This window comes from Octopus sinensis, linkage group LG3 (genome assembly GCF_006345805.1).
Source record: "Octopus sinensis linkage group LG3, ASM634580v1, whole genome shotgun sequence".
Taxonomy (NCBI): Eukaryota; Metazoa; Mollusca; class Cephalopoda; order Octopoda; family Octopodidae; genus Octopus; species Octopus sinensis.
The window spans coordinates 52,595,918-52,623,417 of record NC_042999.1 but is presented as its reverse complement, the minus strand read 5'-3'; the positions used below and the strand labels follow the sequence as shown (position 1 = coordinate 52,623,417).

The 27,500-nt window shown below is 37.3% G+C and overlaps 1 protein-coding gene across 2 annotated transcripts in view; it reads right to left on the bottom strand.

Moving 5' to 3' along the window:
* Window positions 1–27,500, bottom strand: part of LOC115209940 — a 137,696-nt gene that overhangs the window by 59,013 nt on the left and 51,183 nt on the right. For both annotated transcript variants that reach the window (XM_029778576.2, XM_036500986.1), the window contains exon 2: window positions 1,030–2,337. In XM_029778576.2, the coding sequence (XP_029634436.1) occupies window positions 1,030–1,786 (757 nt within the window). In that variant the 5' untranslated portion in view covers window positions 1,787–2,337. The remainder of the gene's footprint in view (window positions 1–1,029; window positions 2,338–27,500) is intronic.

Below are 27,500 nucleotides of genomic sequence, written 5' to 3'. Positions count from 1 at the left end.
TATATATACATACGTATATATATATATATATATATATATATATGTATGTATGTATGTATGTATGTATATATGCATGTGTGTATGTATACATATATACTTAAACTATCAAATAGTATATTTAACTTAACAAAGAAAAGGTGCACAATAAATTAAGTCATCGGCAATCGGTCTGTCGTTAAGATTGAAAGTATAAGTGCACGAGTGTTTACTCTTGGTGCAAAGTCGCTGAGTGCTGACGACATTTATGTTTTAAAAGTACCTAGACTGCTCTCTTTGTCAGTAAACTGCAGTAATTCTACATTTTCTAGAATCAAATACGAGTGCTTGACAAACGACACGAACATTTTTACTGAAGGATTATATATTTATATATGTGTGTGTGTGTGTGTGTGTGTGTGGTGTGTGTGTGGTGTGTGTGTGTGTATGTGTGTGTTTGTGTGTGTGTGCTCGGAGACACTCGACCTGTTGGGCGCATCCATCCGTCTCCGGCGGATCATCACCCTCCACCGGGCAGCCCGATTTTTAAGGTGTGCGGTGCCACCAAGGGCGGCGATGTTATTAACTTAGACATGGCTTGGGCCTATACTGGCCAAAACCTATCAAAGTTATCAAAGTTAAATTTATATTTATTTATATATATATATATATATATATATACACTTAAATGGCGGTGCCTCAGCATGGCCACAGCTTGTGAGCTGAAACTAGATAAAAAATAAATAAAATAAAATAAAATATATCTATCTATATATATATATATAGTCATTACAGATATAGGGTGAAATATAATTAATTTAATAAATCAACAAATTTCACCTAGTAGTATTTCGGTATGGAAAAGGACCAATATTCGGTGTATTTAATATATATATATATATATATATATATATATATATATTACATACATACATACATGTATATTTGTATTTGCATATATATATATATATATATATATATGTATGTGTTTGCGTGTGAGAGAGCGAATGTGTGTACTGACGTAGAACGAGTATAGTTAAAAGCAACACTTACCTCCGAGTTTCCAGTTGTCCGAATTCCTACACTCTGATGGTATCGCAGACACACATTGATATGCTTCTCCATTCCTTTCCAGTTGATGCAATAATATTGCCTTTTCTGTCCAACTATCAAAGTTCAATGGATCTCTACTCAGTGACACATCATACGACTTAAGAGCACTTTGTAAATTCCCAGCTTTAATTTCTTTCCTGGCCAACTGCAGATATTTGTGGGCCTGTTCTGGATCAGGCATACCACTATATATACATGGTAGTTTATTGTAACCTTTCAATTCAATAATCTGTCTTTCGTTTTCTGCCAGTTCTTCATCGCCGGGATAAGATTCTTGTGTACACAAATTAACAGCGTTGTAACTCATGTCTTTATCTTTAGCTTTCTGCTCGTAAGATTTTACAATAGCATTCTGCATATCTTTTAGACACTGCGCGATCACTTTATCGTTAGGATCGACGTCTAAGCCTTTACGGTAGGCCGAAAGCGCATCTTCGAACTTTTTTGCTTTTGTTAGTGCCTTGCCGTGTAAGATGTGGCCAGCAGTAGAATCTGGCTGGTTTTCGATAAGTTGCTTTGCATCTTCAATTGCGTGACTGACATTACCAAGATATAAATGGCAACGCGCTCGTCTTTGAAGAATGTCATTCTGTTCTACCTTGCTACACTGTGCCTTCAGCGAGTCGTTAAAGCATGACAATGCCTCTTTGTATTCCTCAGCATTAAAATGCTTAATTCCTTCCCCTAAACGAGACATTTTCACAAATATCTTAAGATTATACTTATATATTCATCTATCTATGAAATGTGTGTATATGAGTGGCTGTGAATTTGGATATGTGTGTAGATGTTTGTATTTTTGAATGCTGTTAATGTAGTGAAGTATGTTGGTGCGTCTATAATATATGTGTGTGTATATATATATGAAATTATATATGCAAACAAATACGTGTATATAGATATACGTCAGTATCAATTTATATTTGAAATTTGTGTTTGTATATACTTTTTTTTATTCTGTCGTGATCAAAAAGTTATTTGGATTGTATGTATTTGGAGATATATATATATATCTACATTTGTATTTAGTATGTGTAAATATCCTCAATTATACATCTATGTATACAAGGAAAACTATTTGTATGTGTGTATATGTGTAAATAAGATGTATGTAAAATATGTTACATGTGGAGTGTTTTAGAATGTTAATAATTTAAATATGGTCCTTGTTGAAGGGCTGAAATATCTAGTATTCTTGTCTTTATTCGACGGACTCAAAGTCTCATATTTCATTGAATGTTGTATTTGCTGAAAGAGAAAATAAAAACATAAAGTAAATCATAAGAAATGACAAAAAGTTTATATAAAACAACATCAGCATCACCACCACCACTACTATCCTTACAAACCCTTCTCCATTAAAACTCCATCATCACCATCAGTATTAATTTACTACTACTACTTCTACCACAACCACCACCATCATTAAAACTACTACTCGCGTTATCATTCGAACTGCCGACGCCGCCATCATCACTGTTAGAATTACTACCAAACCTACCCCACTGCCACAGTGTATCTCGATTAAGAAGAAGATCCATTTTTCGTCACACGTCACAAGTCTATGCAAAAAGGGTGAAATGAGTTCGCGAGAATGGAGAAAAGAGCACATGTCAACTCGGGATATGCGGTTGCTTTCGGACAATTCATGAGGCACCCATTTTCCAAGTTTAGGAACCTTTCCAAGTTGTTGAATATGACGATGAGCAGTTGTATGGTTTGAACTAAGATTTATTGTCAATTCTTCAACTGATAATGCATATATACACACACACGCATACATACACGCACACACACAAACATGAATGCACATATACTCACATATACCTATTTCTTTACTACCCACAAGGGGCTAAATACAGAGGGGACAGACATCGACCCCAGTGCGTAACTGGTACTTATTTAATCGACTCCGAAAGGATGAAAGGCAAAGTCGACCTCGGCGGAATTTGAACTCAGAACGTAGCAGCAGACGAAATACCGCTAAGCATTTCGCCCGGCGCGCTAACGTTTCTGCCAGCTCGCCGCCTTCACATATACCTCCTACTCATACCACACACACACACAACACTACATGCATACACACACACGCACACACAAACGCACGGGCACACACGCACGGGAATGCACACATACCTAGCGCACACAGCACTACGCACACACACATACACACGCCTACATACATACATGCACACGCACACATATATGCACATTCAGCTACACGCACATGTACATATACCTTCACACAACTCCACGTGCACACACACATACACACACATACACTCAGAGGCTTTAGCGCACGAACATACCCATACATACACACACATACCTCATTCACTAACACTCTCCTGTCTTGGACTGAAGCTTTTCTTCACCCATTCCCTTCGGGTCATTTCAAAATATATCATGGGAATTATTGGCGATTTTTTCCTCCGTCTTCCTTTTCTATTGGACTTTCCTCTCCTTCTGAAGAAGAGCGTTGCTCGAAACGTTAAACCATCTTTTTTTCCTTCCTTGAGCGTCTGCTTATACTTCACATGTACTACAGTCCTCGCGTTGATGTTGTTTTGTGATTGTTCTTCGTTTTTTGGGGATTTACTATATATATCTACTAGCAGTATCGCCCGGCGTTGCTCGGGTTTGTAAGGGAAATAACTATATAAGCATTTTTAGAGAGTTACTTCCCTTATATAATAGCAAAAAATGCATTAAAAATGGGAAAAAATTATGGTAAATTTGTTTTTTAAATCCTAGACTCATCGTAGACGCGCGCTAATACCCAGAAGGGCTCGATATGAATCACGACTATAAGATACCCGCTTTTGGTTACACTGCACCGCAACATGTGGGAGTAATAGGAATCTAAATCGTAGGAGACAGACACACAACTTCACTTTTATATATAAAGATGTGTGTGTGTGTATATATATATATATATATATACGAGCTGGCAGAAATGTTAGCACGTCTGGCGAAATGCGTAGCCGTATTTCGTCTGCCGTTACGTTGTGAGTTCAACTTCCGCCAAGGTCGACATTACCTTTCATCCTTTCGGGGTCGATAAATTAAGTACAAGTTACGCACTGGGGTCGATGTAATCGATTTAATCCGTTTATCTCTCCTTGTTTGTCCCCTCTGTGTTTAGCCCCTTGTGGGTAGTAAGAAATATGCTGTGTTTACCTCAATTTAGCTTAGCGGTTCAGCAAAACGAGCCGATAGAATAAGTACTAGGCTTACAAAGAATAATTGCTGGGGTCGATTTGCTTGACTAAAGGCGGTGTTCCAGCATGACCGCAGCCAAATGACTGAACAAGTAAATATAATAAAATATATATATATATAAATAATATATAATAATATATATATATATATATAATATCTATATATATATATATATATATATATATAATATATATACATATATATATATATATATATATATATATATATATATATATATATATATATATATCACAGTGATCACCGTGACGGACAAGGCCATCAGATGTTGCTACACATCGCTGGTCACAATGCGCTTCACATTGCTTTAGCCTTCAAATGACGCCACGCCGCTGAGAAGAAAGAATGAGAGAAAGTTGTAGTGAAAGAGTACAGCAGGGATCATCACCACCCCTTGCCTGAGCCTCGTGGAGCTTTTAGGTGTTTTCGCTCAATAATCACTCACAACACCCAGTCTGCGATCTTACAACTTCGAGTCCGCTGCCCTAACCACTAGGCCATTGCACACACCCCACACACTCACATACACACACACACACATATATATCTCTATATATAAAACTGAAATGCGTTTTTACCGCTTGGTAAGCTTTCAATGCCACTACATCCCGTCCGATTCGCTCCAAAATTTACAGGGACATGTAGAATGAGGTGACGATGCTCGTGGGCTACCTTAGAAATCCCTAGCTTAAAAGGTGTGGTTGCTAGGGGCCATCTTCCTCACTCACGCTATTTCCTCCTTTCCCTCTTTTACTCCTCTTCATAAATAACTTTGACAATGCCACTCCCGTTATTTAATGTATTCCACTCAACTCCCTTTCACTTTCCCTTTCCCTTTATAAGTTCGTCAGGCGGCTTTCTTTGATGTATCTGTTTGCATTTATAGGGAGAATTATCATCGCTACCAACAACACACAATCATGAGAACAAATATTATGAATATTATTCTTGCGTTCATTTATATGTGTGTGTGTGTGTGTGTGTTCCATATATAAATATGTATATATAATGTATGTGTGTGTGTGTGTTCTATATATAAATATGTATATATAATGTATGTGTGTGTGTGTGTGTGTGTGTTCTATATATAAATATGTATATATAATGTATGTGTGTGTGTGTGTTCTCTATATAAATATGTATATATAATGTATGTGTGTGTGTGTGTTCTATATATAAATATGTATATATAATGTATATATACAAAGTGTATATATCTTTATTTATGTATATTAAACTTTTTCATACTTTTTCATAGTTATATATATTTTTAAACAAATTATAAATATAACTTAATAATTTTTATTTTCAATTTAAATAATTTAAATTTTTTCAATTTTATATTTTATATATTTTATATATTATATATTTTTTTAATGTTTTTGTTTTTGGTTTTTCACTGTTTCATTTGCCTATTAGTGGTTTTATCTCTAATTTAATTTATACAGATATATATCTCATTTGTATACATTTGTATATATAATGCGTGCACACACACACACACACACACACACACACACACACACACACATATATATATATACACTCGTCAATGTGTTGCCATCCATGATGAAGAAGTTTTGAATGCTTGCCATGGTGAGTCTACTGTCTTTCGTGAGAAAGTCACTTCAAAACTTGGTGTTTAACTAGTTTTCTTTTTTTCTTTTTCATCAAGTTCAAAATTTTACGCCAGTCGTTAAACTGTCAATACGTTGTTGTCCGTCGTTAAGAAATGCCAGCCATGGTGACTCTACTATCCTCAGATTCTATCCCTTCAAACTTTGGTTTCCAATATTTTATTATTTTTATTCAGCTCGCAAGTTCGTCTGTCCCTTTTAAATGTTAGCGTTTTGCTGTCTGCCTTGAAGCAGACCTTTCCATTGCCACTGCCTCATATTTCTGATTGATCTTTCTAAATATTTTATTTCTCAACTTACTCAAGATCTTCTGTTGTTTATAAATGGGAGAGAGATAGATAAAGATAGAGAGTAAGAGAAAGCGAGGGAGAGTCCGAGAGAAAAGAAAAGTAAGAGAGTGGGAAAGTGAGAGAAAAAGGAGAGAGAAACAAATACGGAGAATCATCATCATCATCATCGTTTAACGTCCGTTTTCCGTGCTAGCACGGGTTGGACAGTGTGACCGGGGTCTGGGAAGCCAGGAGGCTGCACCAGGATCCAGTCTGATCTGGCAGTGTTTCTACAGGTGGATGACCTTCCTAACTCTGTGAGTGTAGTGGGTGCATTTTTCGTGCCGCCGGCACAGGTGCCAGGGGGGCTCGCAGCGGCAACGATCGGTTGGTGCTTTTTACGTGCCACCGGCACAGAAGCAAGTCAAGGCGGCGCTGCAATCGGCCACGTTCGGATGGTGCTTTTTACGTGCTGAAAGGAAGCAACAGAAAGTAACAACCACACTCTCACCCGCGCGTAGAGCGGGCCACCTTCAGCTAGTATATATATATATATACATACATACATATATATATACATACATATATATATGTATATACATACATGCTGGCTGCCCCTTCGATATCGAGTATGGCCATTGCACGAAGCTTAATCAATGTTGTTATCGTGCAATGCCTGTGTAAGAAGATTTTTTCTTTAAGTGAGGAAAGGTTGTGCACTGAGTCAATCCCACTCACAAACAACAGCAGCCATAATCCGAAAAGAAGAACAAGTCAACATCATCGGTAACCACTGTGCCGCAGGTTTTATGTCGGAGTTATCCCAGTTATCTGAGTTACCTTCTCCTAGAAGGATGCCCTAACAAAGGCTGGGAGTCCTTCACTCCCAATGATCTAACCGCGCAATCGGGTATTCAGTCCGATTATTTCTATGTCCCCGCGCATGATACAGCCTTAAGACATTTATTGGATGGCCGTTGACTCTCAAGAGTTCCTCCGCCTTTTCACGGGTTTTGTTTTTCATCCCGCAGGGTGTCCAATAAACACCCTCCTCACCAAGCAAGCTTGGTGGGGTTGCCGGTTTAGTCGCCGACGACCCTACCATGCAACAGGTTGTACTGGGTTACATGTTATCAGTAGCACTCGAAACTGACCTGACATAAATATACATACATTCACACATACATACATACATACATACACACACACACACACACACACACACACACACACACACACACACACACACACACACACACACATATATATATATATATATATATTATATATATATATTTAATCAGCCGAAATTGCGAAGATGATCCGGTTCTTGACTGAAGATTGAAGGCTTCGAATGTCCTGTCCGTGTCTTTTGTGTCGTCTTCTAATGTTTTCACGTTCTTGTCCCAGTTGTTTTTTTTACTTTTACATATATATATATATATATATAATATATATATATATATATATAATATATATATGAAAGAAGGTTTGAAAATGCAATTTTAAAGGTGTTTATTCACTTAACCGGTTTCACTTTTTTAGTAAAAGATTGTCAAAAGTAAAATGTAAAGTTTTGTATAAGCTTTGTTGTGTTAAGTACTGGTTGACACAAAAGTATTAAAATACATATATATTTTTTTGATTATAAGAAAATGTTTAAAAACAGTTTACAAGGAAATACCTTCAGAAAATATTAAACAAATTTCAATAAAAAGTTCAATGTATATATATATATATATATATATATATATATATATATATATATATATAGGTATAGGCATATTAAAAGGGATCCGTGGGTCATTTAAATAAAAGGGTTCCTTTGTAGTGAAAAGGTTGCGAGCCACAGCTCTATAGAGCGGAAACATATCGCACAAACTAATAAACTTCACTGAAATCTCACACTCAACAATTTCATTCAACCATCACAGTTAACAACCACACTCCATTCAACGATAGCAATTCTCCGCCACACCTCTACACCACTTCATTTAGAAAAGGAAGTTAAAATAATTACGTTTACACCAACGAGGATGCAATTTCTGTTTATTCGGAGAGAACTGCTGGGTTGGTTTTATGGAAACTACAAAAGTCAATCGAGTTATGAATCGAGGCTTGCAGCAGCTTGGGTGTGAGAGTTCACTATGTTGATTGAGTATGCTCTTTGAGAAGGTGTGAACGGATTAAGCTAACTGAGTTTACTGAGTTTAGTTTATGAGGGTAATATTTGAGTGTGGTGAGAGCGGTCTATTGGTTGATATTCTGTACATGTAGGTGCCATTTATTTCGGTTGTCTGCCACCGTTCAGCTCCCTTTAAATGATTAACTTCAATATTCTTTGATGTCACCATCTTTTTTCTCTTCTGTCAGCCTCCCCTCTTTTCTCTTTCACAGTTACTTTAAAAATGGTATTTACTAACGAGCTCCGCATCTTTTTTGGCCATACCACTTCACTTCCTATCCTCCTGGTCGAGAGACCTTTACAAAGAATCTCAGACAAACCCGACTAGGGAAAACCTGACGGTATAAATGATGTTTCCCGTCGTCACAGTCACAATTCCTGTCACAAGTAAAAGCAGCCAATCTCCCTCAAACACACGATTAAAATATAAGAAATAATTTCGGTAATTCTAAAAGATGTGATGGTCATTCATGAATTATGTTTGGTAAAAAGTCTGCCCGGTCAGGTGGGGTGGTTGCCTTGAGACTAATTAACGACAGCGACCACAACCAAAGTAACACGAAATTTTTAGCTACGTATCATTTTCGCAAACTTTTCTTGTGCTGTATCAAAGTGAGGTGGGTTCATTGTGCCGCTACATGGTAGACAGTCCTGGAGCCAACATCTTCATTCACTAAAATATTTTCGTTCTGACAAACAGCTTTACTTTCCATTAATTATTAGCGGAGTTTCATATCTGCTAATATAATAAAAGTATGAAACGCTTCAACGTCTGTATTGTTTTTGTTGTTGCTGTTGCTGTTATTGCTGTTGTTGTTGTTGGTGGTGGTGGTGGTGGTGGTGGTGATGTTGGTGGTGGTGTTGTATAATGAAAAGTGCAGAGCTGTAATCGAAGGCTGCCGAACCGTGACCACTCTGACGTGTGTGTGTTCAGTGATAGTCTGCCCACCAGCTGCTCAGACTACATTAATCCCTAAATCGTTTTTAATATGGCGGAATAAGACTTGAAGGATAATTTCGCTTCAATTTCTGACGAAATACCGCTAAACATTTCGCCCGGTGGGCTAACGATTCTGCCAATTCGCGGCCTTCCAGCAAATATTATATTGCATGAGCTCCAGCCACATTGATCATTTACCGCCTCGCTAAACATGCATGCTTGTATGTGTTTGTGTGTGCGCGTGCGTGCGTGCGTGTGTGTGTGTATGTGTGTGTGTTTGTGTGTGCGTGCGTGTGTGTGTGTGTGCGTGTGTGTGTGTGTGTGTGTGTGTGTGTGTGTGTGTGTGTGTGTGTGTGTATGTAGGTGTGTAGGTGTGTCGCTTAATATTTATGGGGTTACACTCATGATCGTAAAATTGTGGTTTTGATTCCTGGACTAGGTGACACATTAGATTCTTGAGCAAGACATTTCATTTCCCGCTGCTCCACTCCACTCAGTTGGCAAAATGAAGAATCTTGTGAAGGACTGGCATGCCGTCCAGGGGAGGAACATATACGTCTCAGAATCCAAGATACTGGCCTTAAAAGCCTGTGCCCTCCGGAATGACGAACCATTACGATATTATTTGTGTTTATATATATATATATATATATATATATATATATATACGACAGCTTTCTTTCAACTTCCGTCTACCAAATCCACTCACAAGGCTTTGGTCAGTCCGTGACTATAGTAGAAGACATTTGCCCAAGGTGCCACACAGTGGGACCGAACCCAGAACCATGTGGCTGGTAAGCAAGCTACTTACCACACAGCGCTCCTGTACCTATGCACACAGCACTACTACGCATATTTATATATATCTATATATATAGATATATATATATATATATATATATATATATATATATATTATATATTATAAATGTGTGTGTGTGTGTTAAGGTTAGTGCGTTCCACTGACAATCGTAAAATCGCGATTTAGATTTCCGCTGCGGGCGGTGTATTGAGTTCTTTGGTAAAACACTTAAGTCTTTCTCTGCGATTTCTTTGCCATCTTACATGCGGCACACGGTTTGCCACACACGAGGCAATAACGATGTGATGCAGAGAGTGAATTAATGTACAACAAATATTTGATTAATATGAACAAATCATTCTACCACTATTAACAAACCATTTGCTCACTATAAACAAACCATCCGTACAAGCTGTTTAGCAATACGTGACAGGATACTTGTTTTCAGTTTACAAGTGAAGCAACCATATGTTTTTGCCCGTTTCTATTTACTTCTTCTCTCTCTCTCTCTCTCTCTCTCTCTCTCTCTCTCTCTCTCTCTCTCTCTCTCTCTCTCTTTCTCTCTTTCTCTCTGTCCCCTTTCTCACTCATTTTTTCTGTTTTTCTATTGGGTTGTCCGGGAAGTTCGTGCTGATTTTTAAAGGAAAGAAAAAGAGCAATAAATACTTGCCATTACATTCTTAATCAACCATATATGAACCATTTTGTTGCACAATGCGTCTCCATATTTCCTTTAACTATTCTCTAATGCGTCTCCATCTTTCCTTTAACCTATTCCCAGAATTGAGGCGGTTTCATGGCAAAGAATTCATCAAGGTATCTTTTTATGTCATCCAAGGAATTGAAATTTTTACCATTAAGACAATTTTGCAGAGACATGAATAAGTGGAAATCAGAAGGAGAAATATCTGGTGAATATGGAAGGTGGGGTAACACATCCCAGCCGAGCTGCAGCGATTTTTGTCTGGTCCCCAAAGAAACGTGCAGTCTTGCATTATCATGTTGGAAAACATCACCCTTCCTGTTGGCCAATTCTGGACATATCTCTTGAATTGCTGCTTTTAAATCGTCCAGTTGTGTGCAGTATTTCTCATAATTGTTACTTGGGAGAAGCTCGAAGTACAGAAATCCTTTCCAATCCCACCAGACACAAAGCAAGACTTTCTTAGGGAGAAGACTCGCTTTTGGAATGGCTAAGGGTGGGTCATGTTGCTTACTCCAGGATCGCTTTCTCTGAACATTTCAGTAGATAATCCATTTCCCATCACCTGTCACAATTTGCTTTAAAAAAGGCGCGTTTTGTATTTCGTCTATAAACGAATCACAGATGGAAATGCGATACAAAAGGTTCTTCTCACTCAACTCATGTGGTATCCAAACATCGTAGTGATTTGTGTACCCAAGCTTTACCAGGTGCTCGTGAACGACGAATTTTGATAGGTTGTGCAATGTAGATTATTCTGAATTAATGACTTGATTATCATGTGTAGTGGGTGGTCCACTTGATCGCTCTTTATCAATAAGGCTACAATCTCCAGCTCGGAACCTTGCGAACCACTTCCGCACAGTTCTTTCAGATAAAGAAACATCACCTTAAACTTCGCTTATTTCTTTGGTTGCTTGTGTGGCATTTTTTCCTTTTACTGAAAAAGAAAAGCATCAAGTACCGAAAAGGAACTTTCTTATGTTCCATTTTAAAGGGTTACAGAATTAACACAGTTTATAGGAACATAAACCTTCTTCCACGCAAAGATAGCTTAAACTGTGCTCTAAATGGAGGTGTAGTCAAATCCTATTTTACGGACTCAACATGTTCTAAAATACGTTGAAAAGTAAGCTACTATAAATCGGCACGAACTTTCCGGACAACCCAATATCTATCTACCTATCTATCTATCTATCTATCTATCTATCTATCTATCTATCTATCTATCTATCTATCTATCTAACTATCTATCTATTCATCTATCTATCTATTTGTCTGTCTCTCTTACTTTCTCTCTCTCTCTCTCTATCTATCTATCTACTTATTTGTCTGTCTGTCTATTTATCTGTCTATGCATGTATACATGAGTTCATGCATGTAAATATTCTGCGTGCGTTTATTCACTCTGAAGAGGGACTTTTGCCCGAAGCGTTATATTTTCCATTCTACGTGAGTATTCACTTTTAAGCCGTCGACTTTCATGGATTAACTTTTGTCATTTCATCCCCTTCCATCAGTTTCCTTAGTTCGAAACCTTACCTTATTCATCACGTTTAGTAAGCACCTCAGATTTTTTCGAAGTAGCTTCCTTGAAGACTTAAATTTCTTGTTGTCGCCACGAAAAACACAGTTTTATTCAAATTTATTAAATCTTTTTCTGAAGCAGATAAAAATTATTGGCTTCTATATGATCACTTCAAAATGTAAAATCATTTCTGATCTTTTCAAAACATCTCAAAGCATCTCAGTTGTTAAGATTCGGGTTCAACAAGCAAAATTATAGGTTTTGATGACAAAAATCATATTTTATGCATGTTCCCTCCCTAGAAAAACGTGTTGTGATTTTGTAGTCACAGATCACCTCTGAGTGAGCACACCAATGATGAAAATCCTGCCAATCGGGACCGATTCCTCATCTTATTTATGGTGTATCTATGACAATATTATCTTTTCTAACCAATCACGCCCGTTCATTTAAGCTAGCGTTAATTGGTAATTATTGTAGCACTATTAATTACTAAATCACTATTATAAATGCTAAACATTTGCAGTGGATTAATTATGGCAGGTGCTAAGACACAGATGTGCGACGAAAATGTTGACAATTCATGAAATAAAATATAAATGAATGTGACAACTATTTTTGCCTTTGGTTAGATTACCAAAATGGGTTGCTTTCGCGATGCAACTAATATGTGTTTGTGTTATGTATGTATGTGTGTGTATATATATATATGTATGTATGTATGTATGTATGTATGTATGTATGTGTGCGTTTGTTTGTGTTTGTGTGTGTGTGTGTGTGTTGAATGTCCCACCGTTTGTTTCTATCGATTCCTTGCGAAAAATGTAATTATGGTCTAAATGGTCTGCATGTGTGTTGTGTTCTGTGTGTGTATGTATGTGTGTCAGTCTTTGAGCGTGCGTGTGTGTGTGCATGTGTGTGCATGTGTGTGCATGTTAGTGTGTGTGTAATTGTTGGTGCTGTTCGTTGTCAATGATTAACACAAGACAACACAATTCTAACAATAAAGAAGAAAAAAAGCAATCCCTTTCCATTTATCACGAGAGAAATATCGAAAGACTTTTCGTTTTTTCTTCCAAGGACATCCCACGAGGCTACAAGAGTCACATAATAATAATCCGCTTAACAACTGGACGAGTTTTTCTCTCTCAGCGGATTTGGATGCTGAGAATCTAAAATAAAAGAATGATTGGTCGCAAAGGAATTATAAACAAAACGGCTGAAGTTGAGTGTCAATTGATGTTTCTGTTGAAAGTTTAACCAGTCATTTTTATAGCCATTGCTTTGTAATAGAACTGGAGTATCTCTGATGACCGTGTCTTTGGAGTCATTTGCGTCACATTTTTCGTAAAAGCACCAATTAATTCGTGTCGAAAATCTCCGTATAGCTCCCTACGGTATAGAAATCTTTTCTTTATTATGTTGAACATGTAGAAAATGTTATAAATGAAAGGTGTAATAGGTCTTGGGGGACCATTTGTGGAACGGTATTGATAGATATTGTTATACAAATAAATCTTATAATAATTCTGCTTGTCATTGCGTTACTTAGCCCGTCGGGTAACGCTTTCTTGTGATGGAGGAAAAGAAGGAGAAAAGAGAGAGATAGAAGCATCCCTGACGTGAAGTAGAGGGAATGTAATTGTAACGCTTCACGTGAATAGTTGAAAGAAAAGATAGGAGACAGAAAAAGGAGAAAGAAAAAGATAGTGCGAAGAGTGAGACAGAAAGAGAGAGAAAAAGAGGGAGAGAGAAGCGTCCATGGCGAGAACGTAGGGGGAACGTAATATTAAGATAGTCGAAGGTAGGGGAGGAGAGTAAAAAAATAATTTTAGTAGAGGGGTGATGTTCTGATGGTGAGGTTAAAGAAAGACAGAGAGCGAGGGGGGAGAAAAAAGAGGGAGAGTGAAATGATGATGATGGTGATGGTGGTGGTGGTGGTGGTGGTGATGTCGGTGGTGGGGTGGTATTTGCGGTGGTAGTGGTGGTGTAGATGGAGGTGGTGGTTGTTGCGACTGGATAGTGAAAAGTGCATTTTTTAAATTGAACTAAGTTTTTTTATATCACCCATCACTTAACGCATTCATATAAGTGCAATTCCATGACTTTTAACTGAAGTTTGTATCATATGTACGGGATTTTCTTTCTTTATAAGAAAAATGGAAAAAAGAAAGTGAATATATATTTTATGAGTGTTGTGTATTGAGTCTATGAAATTGTGCATAAAGTATATAAAGTGTATATATAAAGTGCATTAAGTAATCATCTGATACCAATTTCTTTCACTTTTCAATGAATAGATGAGCGACTATCTTTCCAGACAGGCACAACACAGGCGACGCTTTCAGGCTTTTTGGATAAAGATTTCAGAAATCATCATCATTCTACCAACCTATGGTTGGTCGGAACTCCACTGACAATTCCTTCTCACACTACATGGTCCTGCATTGGCTCTGTTCAGATCTCTAATATCCAGCCTTGAGTCCCGAGATATAGTATCTGGAAATGTGAGTTTCCTGGAGAAAACACTTCCAGAGGGATGCCATAGGAACAGGAATAAGATAACCTCTTTCTCTGCTTGATGACAGAGGCCAGCAAATTGTAGCCGTTTCTTTGGTATCAGATTTCTGTATATGTTACTAAGTGTTGGGTGTGATCTCCAACTGATGCTCTGTATCGTCCTGAGCAGGTTGGTATATGTTCCATCGCGCTGTTTTTCTAAGAGAGCCGATATGGTCCAGGTCTGTGATCCATTGTGAAGGATCGGCTCAATCAGTGATCTAAATATTCTAACTTCAGAAATAACCCAATAGTTTTACCATTAATTCCGTGAAATATTCACAGGTTCAGTTAGTATGTAATATTTCTCGAACGATAGACTTATACAATGATATATCTTCTTCATATAAACAATTTATTTCTTTGAAATCCAAGACGACATCTTATTCTTTGATAGACATGTTATTCTCTAATCACTCCATAGTTATCATTTCACTTCAAAACTTACTTCAACATCGTGTTTCATTTTCGCATCATTTGCCGTTTCTCTACTTTACTCTTTATAAAACCTTTATGGGTTTCGTTTCATTTTGTCGGTGCCACAGATTTGAAAGTAATGTCTGTAGAAATTCAATCCCATAATCATTAGTAAGAAATAACAAATCCAGTCAGACTTACTCCGCCCTCACTGTATACCAACGTTTAAAAGCTAAACAAAGAACTGTCAACCTAATGTATGTATGTACGTATATTTGTGTGAGTGTGTGTGTGTGTGTTCGGTGTGGGTGTGCGTGTGTGTGTGTGTGTGTGCGTGTAGGAAATTCTGAGGATAAACAAATCAAATATATTAAATATAACGAAACGACTTGGGTACGGATACAGTATATATATATATATGTGTATATATAGATATATATATATATATATATATATATATATATATAATATATATATATATATATATATATATATACATATATATATATGTATGTATGTATGTATGTATGTATGTATGTATGTATGTATGATGTATGTATGTGTATGTGTGTGCGTGTGTGTGTGTGCGTGTGTGTGAAGACATGCAAAACGAGAGAAAGCAAAGAGTAAAGGCTTTTCAGACGATGAATGGACGGGATGTCAGTCTGTCGCTAAATTACTCGTATATATATATATATATATGCACACACGCACTTATATAAATGCTTGTACTGTGAACTCAGTTTCACGCCACTGCGATCTTCCGGAGGGACGGTTTCACTGGTTCACAACTTGAATTGCAAGACAGCCAATAAGTTTCAATAAAAAATAAACATATTGTTACATGTGCTTAGTATTCCTATGTCATTCTTCCAACATAATCCAACGTTAGTCTATACACTCAAACACGTGCTAACATGCCAGAGCGGTGGAATAGTATTCATTTTCTATCTGAGAGATCCAACCAGACAAATTGCACTGATTTGATTCCTCACAATCGGTCAAATATGCACCAGTCCAAAAGTGGTTCATTGATTCAAATATATTTTATATCTATGTCTTACATACTGGTTAATGTTGGATGAAGGTGAAACGACTTCGTAGCGGCAGCCATCAATAGGTATTTAGCACAACTGAATTTAAAAGAGGGGAAATACTTATCAGCATGCGTGACAACTACTTTCAAACTTTAGACTAAAATTATCTCATGTATTTGATGCCCCAGCAATAAAGATCTTGCTTTAAGAAGCTGCCCTGTATAATAATTATGTTTGGTCAAGAATAACAGCTTCGTAATTTAAAGAGAAGAAGGGTTGTGGTGCTCATGTCTGCATTGAGGGGATTAATGCTCCAAGTTAAAAGATACGGCTTCAGCCGGGAATTCATATCCATCATCTTCATTTCCGTTCCTGCTTGCCAACCACTCATATCTAACGCTACAGCACTTACGCAATACAGAACCAAATTGCCATTTCAATGTAATTAGATGAAGAGTTTCTGTATGGTCTTCTTGTTAGTCAACAATGTCACTGATGGCTATCATTTTCTGAGAATTTATTAAGTTATAAAGAAATTGAAATCAAATTAAGTGTGAAATCTGAAGTTTATGGTAAAAACATTATATTTAACGAGCAGTCCTGGCAACATTACATTGTTGCTCACACTACTAGAAGTAATAGTCAAACTTCTCTACATTCTTGGCAAAAATGAAGGACCCATTTGATTGTGTATCCCTACAAAATCTTACGGTGGTGTATGGAGAGCCTCTGTACTTAATCACAGGTGATATGTAGCTGAGCAACGTAAACTGTCTATCAGAGGGACGATTCATGCTGGATGACAGATGGTAGACTTAAATCTTGAACACCACCGCCTGGTCTCTCTTGGGTATCATAAGCCGAATGCACACAGTTACAATTCATTAACCGAATGCGCACTGTTTAAATTCATTAGCCGAATGCACACTGTTACAATGCATGATTCGATCATGAAATTAACTGCCACCCTTCGTTCGACTAATCATGACTTCCCGTCAACGAAGGAGACAAAATTTTTGCAATTCTCTTAAGAAGAGGACAGAGATATTTATACTTGCATTTTTTAATTATCATTGAGATCTCAAAGGAGAAGAGCATAAACTTGTACGTTAAGAAAGCGGACACAATTCATGGCGACCATTCAAGGAAGAGGGCCGAGTTCTTGTACTTTTTTCCCTCCTAATCATGTCGACCCTTAAAGAAGGAAAACACAGTCCATGTATTTCCTTCTCTTATTAAATCAATCATCAACAAACAGTAATATTGATTTCAAATTTTGGCTCCAAGTCAACGATTTCTGGGGAAGGGATAGGTCGATAACTGGTACTTATTTTATCTGCTCCGAGAGGAAGAAAGGTAAGATCAACCTCAGTGAAATTTGAACTCAGAACGCAAAGATGGACGAAATACCAGCAAGCATTTTGCTTGGCCTACAAATGATTGTGCCAGCTTGCTGCCTTAACAGAAACAACAATATTAACGTGACAAGTCATGCACTGTTACAGCAAATTCCTTTCCACCAAAGTCAGAATAACTTTTCATCCAAATAAAAACTACATATCAGTCATTATGGACACATAAACACACATACACACACACACACAAATGTACATACACATATGCACGCATACAATTACACATACGAAACACACGTATGTACACACTTATGCAATGTACACACTCACTCACACAATACTATGCTTCCATACGAATACACACACATTCCGATAACATTCAATTACACTCTTGACTATTTACAAACGATACTAAGATCGATATAATTGATAATTATCCTTCAAGATGGTGCCCCTGCACAGCCGCAGTCTTAAGAATGAAAGTAAAACATTGAAAGAAACTGTCAAGTATTACTTGATATCGGTATCAGCAGGACCAGACACTGGTACAATCTCGAAAATCTCACCTTTCTCCGGTGAAATATCCAAGGTTAAAAGAAGAGAGGATGGTTTTCGGTACATAATTGGTTCTTAATGTTATCAGCATGGAATGACTCAAAGAAAAGCTGTCTCTGGCGCCAGAATTTTACCTCAGGTCGTAGAGAGATCGGTCAAATACTGCAACTCATTTCTGACGATGGATTACCACACATGCATGCGCGTGTATATGTGCAACCCCTTCCCCTATGCACCTGTCTACATATGCAACTATATGCATGAGAATACATACATAAAACATACAAATCTATACATACATAAATACATGCATACATACATACATACATACATGCATGCATACATACACATGGGATATGCAGCACACTGCCTAAATACCAATCTTGAGAAATTATGCTCCTCAAAACCAGAAAGGAGACAGCTAATGCGAAGACTACAGATCCAATCTATCACTGAAGCTGTAAAAATCTGTAAGACTTACCAGAAATTTATCATTTATATATATATATGAGCATGTCTGGATATGTAACTATATGCATGAGAAGACATACAGAAAACATACACATCTGCACATATACATATATACACACACACATACATACATGCATACATACATACATGCATACATACATACATACATACATACATACATACATACATACATACATACATACGTATATACGTACATACATACATACATACATACATACATACATACATACATACATACATACATACATACATACAAACAAATCTACCCTGTTGATGTTCTTGAAATTCCAATGAAGGAGCCTTAGAAACTGGCTCTTACTCAATTGGCAGGAAATCTTGAAATAAAAACTGAATAATGTGATACGTCCTCCATATCGACGCTGTGTTACTTTTTCTACATTACTAAAATCCAATGATGTTACAAAGGAATCATCTCTCTGACGGTCTGTGAATGAGACATCATTACATGATTTGCATTGCGTAACTATGCATTAACTTGTTTTAACGAAACGTACATTAAGAAGGTGTAATTAAATACCTTATAAGCAATCTCTCCTGTTCTAATTTATTTTACACATCCACACACATACACAAACACACACACACACACACACACACGCACACACACACACACTTATAAAGATATTGCGTGATGCTATTTTACCATCCCAATACTGATAACCTGTGGCCTGGACTCAGTTTTCTCTCGGATACAGAGAAACATATAAATCACTTGTAACACAATACAATCTCCAGTCGTTCTATTTACCATTTCCTCTCATGGCAAACTTTGTTCTCTGGACCTTGTATCTCTTACACACAGAGGCTCGCACCTCCATCTCCCACACAGTTCTCTCAACGGAATCTCTGTATGAATATACCTACACTTAACGTCACTAGACCTCTGCTGCGCCAGTATTTCTCGCTCGTAGAACCACATAGTCAGGCAACACGCTTTCATACACTCCTCTATATACATATACACTGATATGCATCGACAACACATCCATTCATAATCGTACAATGCTCACGCTGATACACATCAGAGCTACACATACACGCACACACGCACACACACACACGCATACACACGCACAGATACACACACTCAATGGCACACGTGGTTACACAGGCTTCAATGGACGCATACCTACAGACACAAGTAGACAGACCCGAACGCCTGCTTCCATCACTCTGCACACGTCTCTTCCCCTTATCTCAATGCTAGCAGCAGAATTATTGGGAGAAAAAACTATCTCGACGCATTATAACTCTTATTGCTTATCTCCACCTAAAAGTATAAAAGTATCAATTTCTAGAAGTACCAGGGGGTGGGGGAGACCTGAGTGAGAACTAGCATGGGAATCAGGGTGGGGACCCCAGGATTTTCTTAAAGCAAAGTTAAAAGCTCTCTTCAGCCTAAATGTCCTATTTTACATTGTACAATAAATACGGTCTCTATATCAGACTCATGCATATAGCCAGGTGTTACAAAATAGTCTACTTATAGAGGAAAAAGTATATATATATATATATAAAAGTACAAATAAAGAATAAAAACAGGACACACACACACACACATATATATTATATATATATATATATATATATGGTGTGTGTGTGTGTGTGTGTGTGTGTCCTGTTTTTATTCTTTATTTTTCTTCATTTGTATTGCTTTCACGTCCTGTTCTTGTCACTTTTTTACCCCTCTGCAAAAGAATTTTATTTAATTCATTTTGCAGGAAGGATTGCTTCGGCCGGATCGTGTTCTGCCCTTACCTTCGAAACACGCATTGAGTCGAAACAGGGGCAGCTGATGAAGGGGAATATTCCTTGTATTGTTTGTCTTGTACTCTATTTATTCGTTGTTAAAAAAAGTTCGTTGCCTTGTTTGATTTTATGTTCTGGTTTCTCGTTGTTTTCTACGTTTATTTGTGGTGTCCTGTACTCATATATGCATATATATATACATATAGATGTAGGTATGTACATATATGTATTTATGTATGCATATGTTTTATTTATTAAATTGTTATTATATATATATACATATATATATATATATTATATATATATATTATATATATATATATATATATATATATATGCATGCGTGGCCGTGTAGTGAGGATTTTGCTTCCCAGGTATATGGTTTCGTGTTCAGTCCCACGGCGTAGAATCTTGGCAACTCTCTACTAAATAATCGGCCGACCACAGCCTTCAGAGTGTGGAAGTCGGAAACTGAAAGAACCCCGTCATACACACACACGCACAAATGTGGGTATGCAGGGTGTGTGTGTGTGTGTGTGTGTGTGTTGTGTGTGTGTGTGTGTCCTGTTTTTATTCTTTATTTTTCTTCATTTGTATTGCTTTCACGTCCTGTTCTTGTCACTTTTTTACCCCTCTGCAAAAGAATTTTATTTAATTCATTTTGCAGGAAGGATTGCTTCGGCCGGATCGTGTTCTGCCCTTACCTTCGAAACACGCATTGAGTCGAAACAGGGGCAGCTGATGAAGGGGAATATTCCTTGTATTGTTTGTCTTGTACTCTATTTATTCGTTGTTAAAAAAAGTTCGTTGCCTTGTTTGATTTTATGTTCTGGTTTCTCGTTGTTTTCTACGTTTATTTGTGGTGTCCTGTACTCATATATGCATATATATATACATATAGATGTAGGTATGTACATATATGTATTTATGTATGCATATGTTTTATTTATTAAATTGTTATTATATATATATACATATATATATATATATATATTATATATATATATATATCTATATATATATATATATATATATGCATGCGTGGCCGTGTAGTGAGGATTTTGCTTCCCAGGTATATGGTTTCGTGTTCAGTCCCACGGCGTAGAATCTTGGCAACTCTCTACTAAATAATCGGCCGACCACAGCCTTCAGAGTGTGGAAGTCGGAAACTGAAAGAACCCCGTCATACACACACACGCACAAATGTGGGTATGCAGGGTGTGTGTGTGTGTGTGTGTGTGTGTATGTGCGTGTGCGTGTGTGCGACTTTGTGTTTGTGTTTATCCACCCACCCACCCCCGCATAACAGTTGATGTTGTGTTTGCTTCCTCGTAAAATTGGTTGTTTGGCAAAAAAGAGAATAAAATGTATAAATACCAGGCTTTAATAATAATAATATATAATAATAATAATATAATAATAATAATAATAATAACAATAATAATAATAATAATAATTGCCCTGATGCAGTACCAGGCAGTGGCTCTCATGGCTTCTGATCTTAACTGATTGGAAGTGTTATCATGTACGTTGTTTTGTCTTGGTATAAAAGATGGGCTACAGCAAATATTCTGCTCAATACCACAGATTTGCTTGTCAGTTCATTGACCTTAACTAGTTGAGCATGTCTCTTAGTGGCTGACGATATGTGCATCTCTGATCACGAGCAGAAGTAGTGGGGGAGCATCATAGCCATGTGTTGAGAGGGATTCTTTGGGGTTTGAATATTTCACCTCTGGAAACATGGGTGGTTCTTTCAACATCCTTAAACAACCCTTATTCAGGGACCTTTTGAGCAGGATGGGCTACTCAACCTCAAGAAATTTCTAACTGGGCCCCACCTGCAAGGTCATGTGCTGTTTATCTTGATATGAGATCACCATGTCGCGCACATATGGTTGTGATGCATGTGCCTGGTGTACCCTTATCAGACGGATAGTCATGATGGGTATATTGAGCTTCGTATATTTTACCCCAGTGTCACTTTGATGGCATGAACTGCTCTCTCACTCAATAATAATAATAATAATAATAATAATAATAATAATAATAATAATAATAATAATAATAATGATGATGATGATGATGATGATGATAGTAATAATAATAATAATAATAATAATAATAATAATAATAATAATAATAATAATAATAATAATAATAATAATAATAATAATATATTTCTTTACTACCCACAAGGGGCTAAACACAGAGAGGACAACCAAGGAAAGTCAAACGGATTAAGTCGATTACATCGACCCCACTGCGTGACTGGTACTTAATTTATCGACCCCGAAAGGATAACAGGCAAAGTCGACCTCGGCAGAATTTGAACCCAGAACGTAACGGCAGACGAAATACGGCTACGCATTTCGCCCGCTGTGCTAACGATTCTGCCAGGCCCTGATGCAGTGCCAGGCAGTGGCTCTCGTGGCTACTAATCTTAACTGATTGGAAGTATTATCATGTACGTTGTTTTGTCTTGGTATAAAAGATGGGCTACAGCAAATATTCTGCTCAATACCACAGATTTGCTTGTCAGTTCTTTGACCTTAACTAGTTGAGCATGTCCCTTAGTGGCTGACGATATGTGCATCTCTGATCACGAGCAGAAGTAGTGGGGGAGCATCATAGCCATGTGTTGAGAGGGATTCTTTGGGGTTTGAATAATTCACCTCTGGAAACATGGGTGGTTCTTTCAACATCCTTAAACAACCCTTATTCAGGGACTTTTCGGGCGAGATGGGCTACTCAACCTGAAGAAATTTCTAACTGGGCCCCACCTGCAAGGTCATGTGCTGTTTATCTTGATATGAGATCACCATGTCGCGCACATATGTTTGTGATGCATGTGCCTGGTGTACCCTTATCAGACGGGTAGTCATGATGGGTATATTGAGCTTCGTATATTTTACCCCAGTGTCACTTTGATGGCATGAACTGCTCTCTCACTCAATAATAATAATAATAATAATAATAATAATAATAATAATAATAATAATAATAATAATAAATGCCCTGATGCAGTGCCAGGCAGTGGCTCTCGTGGCTACTAATCTTAACTGATTGGAAGTATTATCATGTACATTGTTTTGTCTTGGTATAAAAGATGAGCTACAGCAAATGTTCTGCTCAATACCACAGATTTGCTTGTCAGTTCTTTGACCTTAACCAATTGATCATGTCCCTTAGTGGCTGACGATATGTGCATCTCTGATTACGAGCAGAAGTAGTGTGGGAGCATCATAGCCATGTGTTGAGAAGGATTCTTTGGGGGATTGAATAATTCACCTCTGGAAGCATGGGTGTTTTGTTCAACATCCTTAAATAACCCTTATTCAGGGACCTTTTGAGCGTGATGGGTTACTCGACCTGAAGAAAATTCTAACTGGGGCCCACCTGCAAGGTCAAGTGCTGTTATCCTTATATGAGATCACCATGTTGCGCACATATGGTTGTGATTCATGTGCCTAGTGTACCCTTATCAGACGGGTTGTCCTGATGGGTATACTAGACTTCGTATATCTTACCCCAGTGTCAATTTGATTGCATGCACTGCTCTCTCACTCATTAATAATAATAATAATAATAATAATAATAATAATAATAATAATAATAATAATAATAATAATAATAATAATAAATACTGAGCTCAATGCGTTCGACTAAAATTCTTCAAGGCAGAACCACAGCATGGCCGCAATCAAATGAGTGAGACGAGTAGAAGATAAAGATATATTGAAAATATGATGTTAGTCGTCTGTTGTTGACATCGGAACTGGGCCGTTTATATTCTTTCACTTCACGATCTGCATTGGACCGTTTTATTCTTAATTAGTGTTTGTTGTGGCCGGGACAAAAGCCATATTTGTGTCGGTGTTTGTGCCTGTGCAAGATGTCTGATTACATGTGTGCGCGGATATATGGAAGTGTCTGTGCGCGATGCTATTGTATAGGTTTGTTGACATATATGAATACTTCTATCTTCATGAAGTGAGTGACGAATAAAGCAGCTTGATACTACCACTCTCTTGTCATGTTAGTAGCTCAGCTAACAGCAAGGTGAGCTGAGGTGTTTGTGATTTCAACAGGTTTGAGACAAGATTCTGCATGTCTCGGCTCTGTTAGTCTTCAGGTTGGACGTTTCTGCTATAAGGTCTCTCAGAGTTACCTGTAACACGGATATGGGGTGGCAAACGAGAGGTCAACATCGTTAAGGAAATACCGTGGAGATTAGTGGAGGGATAACAGGTGAGAGAGACAGAGACGGGCAGACAAAATAAGGCGGCGAGCTGGCAGAATCGTTAGCACGCCGGGCGAAATGCGTAGCCGTATTTCGTCTGCCGCTACGGTCTGAATTCGGTTAATATAGGGCGTTACGATTATCAGAAAATCAAAAAAAAAATGTGTGTAATAGGTGTAAAACAACTTCCTATGAACGAATATGAAAAAAACAATTCGCGCACGCGAAAAGGGGTGGGGGAGAGGCCTCGGAAAATTCACATCGGGAAGTTCCGAAAGCGTCTGAGGAGCTGACCCGGGCACCAAAACAAAAAAAAATAGTGTAATATGTGTAAAACAACTTGCTCTAAACGAATATGACAAAAAAATGCGCTCTCGCGAAAGAGGGGTGGGGGAGAGGCCTCGGAAAATTTATATCGGGAATTTCCGAAAGCGTCTGAACCGGGCACAAAAACAAAAACAAAAACAGCGTAATAGGTGTAAAACAACTTGCTCTAAACGACTATCATGAAAAAGATGCGCGCTCGCGAAAGGGGGGTGGGGGAGAGGCTTCGGAAATTTCACATCTTCAGTCCACGGCCTTTAAACTAAGAAAAAATAGTGTAATTGGTGTAAAACTACTTGTTCTAAACGAATATCAAGAACACACACTCACACATGAATCATAAACTCCGTATTTTTGTACATATTTCGCAAAAAAAATAAATAAATAAAGAGAAGAAATTCTGGAAAAAGTGAAGAAATGTTGGATCTCATTCCTTGGTTAAAGCTATTTTAAACATTAAATTTATGCTTTTCTTTGAAATAGTTCAGATATATGCAATTCTTCTCACTTATTAAGATGCATTTATCAGAAAAAAAAGAGACAGAAAAAATTATTATTTTGTGTCAATCCTTCCCTAATTATCCTTTATTAATTAGTTTTGGCGTATATTTTTTCCCAAACTTATTTTTTCACCTTTACAACACTGTTTAGTAAAGCAATTAATTATCTTTATAATTTGCATATTTGACTTATTAATCAAAATTCTCTAGATGTAATATATACTAAGTAATGCATCCTTCATTTATGTGTTCCGTTCTGTATTATGCATGCGTGACTATTTGTATGTAAGTGTGTTTAACTGTGCACATGAATGTGAATATTAAAGAACATATTTATTTACTATGTTTGTTATTTTCAGAACAAATAAATCTTTTGGCTGTTATGTTATTGATGTTATTATTATTGCTAGTTAAAGGGTTGGTGACTTGGCTGAATATTTTGAGTCTTGTAGTATGTAGTTGTGTTAGTCAATATTCTGAGTTCAAATCCAACTCATTTCTTTATCATCATTATCGATGGACCACTCAAAGAGGTATGTATACATTATCATTTTCGTAACGTAATTTCTGTAGTATTTCAAGATGTTTCTGACACGTATTTTGATTCACATGGCGGAGATCCAACATTTCTTCACTTTTTCAGAATTTCTTCTCTTTATTTATTTTTTTTTTTGCGAAATATGTACAAAAATACGGAGTTTATGATTCATGTGTGAGTGTGTGTTCTTGATACTCGTTTAGAACAAGTAGTTTTACACCAATTACACTATTTTTTCTTAGTTTAAAGGCCGTGGACTGAAGATGTGAAATTCCGAAGCCTCTCCCCCACCCCCCTTTCGCGAGCGCGCATTTTTTTCATGATAGTCGTTTAGAGCAAGTTGTTTTACACATATTACACTATTTTTTTTTTGTTTTGGTGCCCGGGTCAGCTCCTCAGACGCTTTCGGAAATTCCCGATATAAATTTTCCGAGGCCTCTCCCCCACCCCTCTTTCGCGAGAGCGCATTTTTTTTGTCATATTCGTTTAGAGCAAGTTGTTTTACACATATTACACTATTTTTTTTTGTTTTGGTGCCCGGGTCAGCTCCTCAGACGCTTTCGGAACTTCCCGATGTGAATTTTCCGAGGCCTCTCCCCCACCCCCCTTTCGCGTGCGCGAATTCTTTTTTTCATATTCGTTCATAGGAAGTTGTTTTACACCTATTACACACATTTTTTTTTTGATTTTCTGATAATCGTAACGCCCTATATTAACCCTGAATTCAAATTCCGCCGAGGTCGACTTTGCCTTTCATCCTTTCGGGGGCGATAAATCAAGTACCAGTTACGCACTGGGGTCGATGTAATCGACTTAATCCCTTTGTCTGTCCTTGTTTGTCCCCTCTATGTTTAGCCCCTTGTGGGCAATAAAGAAATAAGAATAGTGTTTAGGTTGACTAAATCTTTAATACGCATCTTTCACCACACGCACACACACACACACAGATATTTGTAGCATTCAGCTTTGAGTTCATTGCATCTTACAGCAAAAAAAGACGTTAGCTCATGAAGTTCATAACATTTTTTTAAAAAATTCTGTTGTCATTTAATTACTGCTTACCGCTCTAGACTAGACTGAGGTTTTGTTCCGAAGCATAAGTATATTGAGATCTAACACCAGGTTATTAGTGTCGTTACATCATCACCCATCCTCTTTTACATTTGCTTTGTCCTTGCTCTTGGTCGACAAAGAAAGACGAAAATTAATATTATAATTATTTTTCTTCTTCTTCTTCTTCTTCTTCTTCTTCTTCTTCTTCTTCTTATTATTATTATTAGTATTATTATTATTATTATTATTATTATTATTATTATT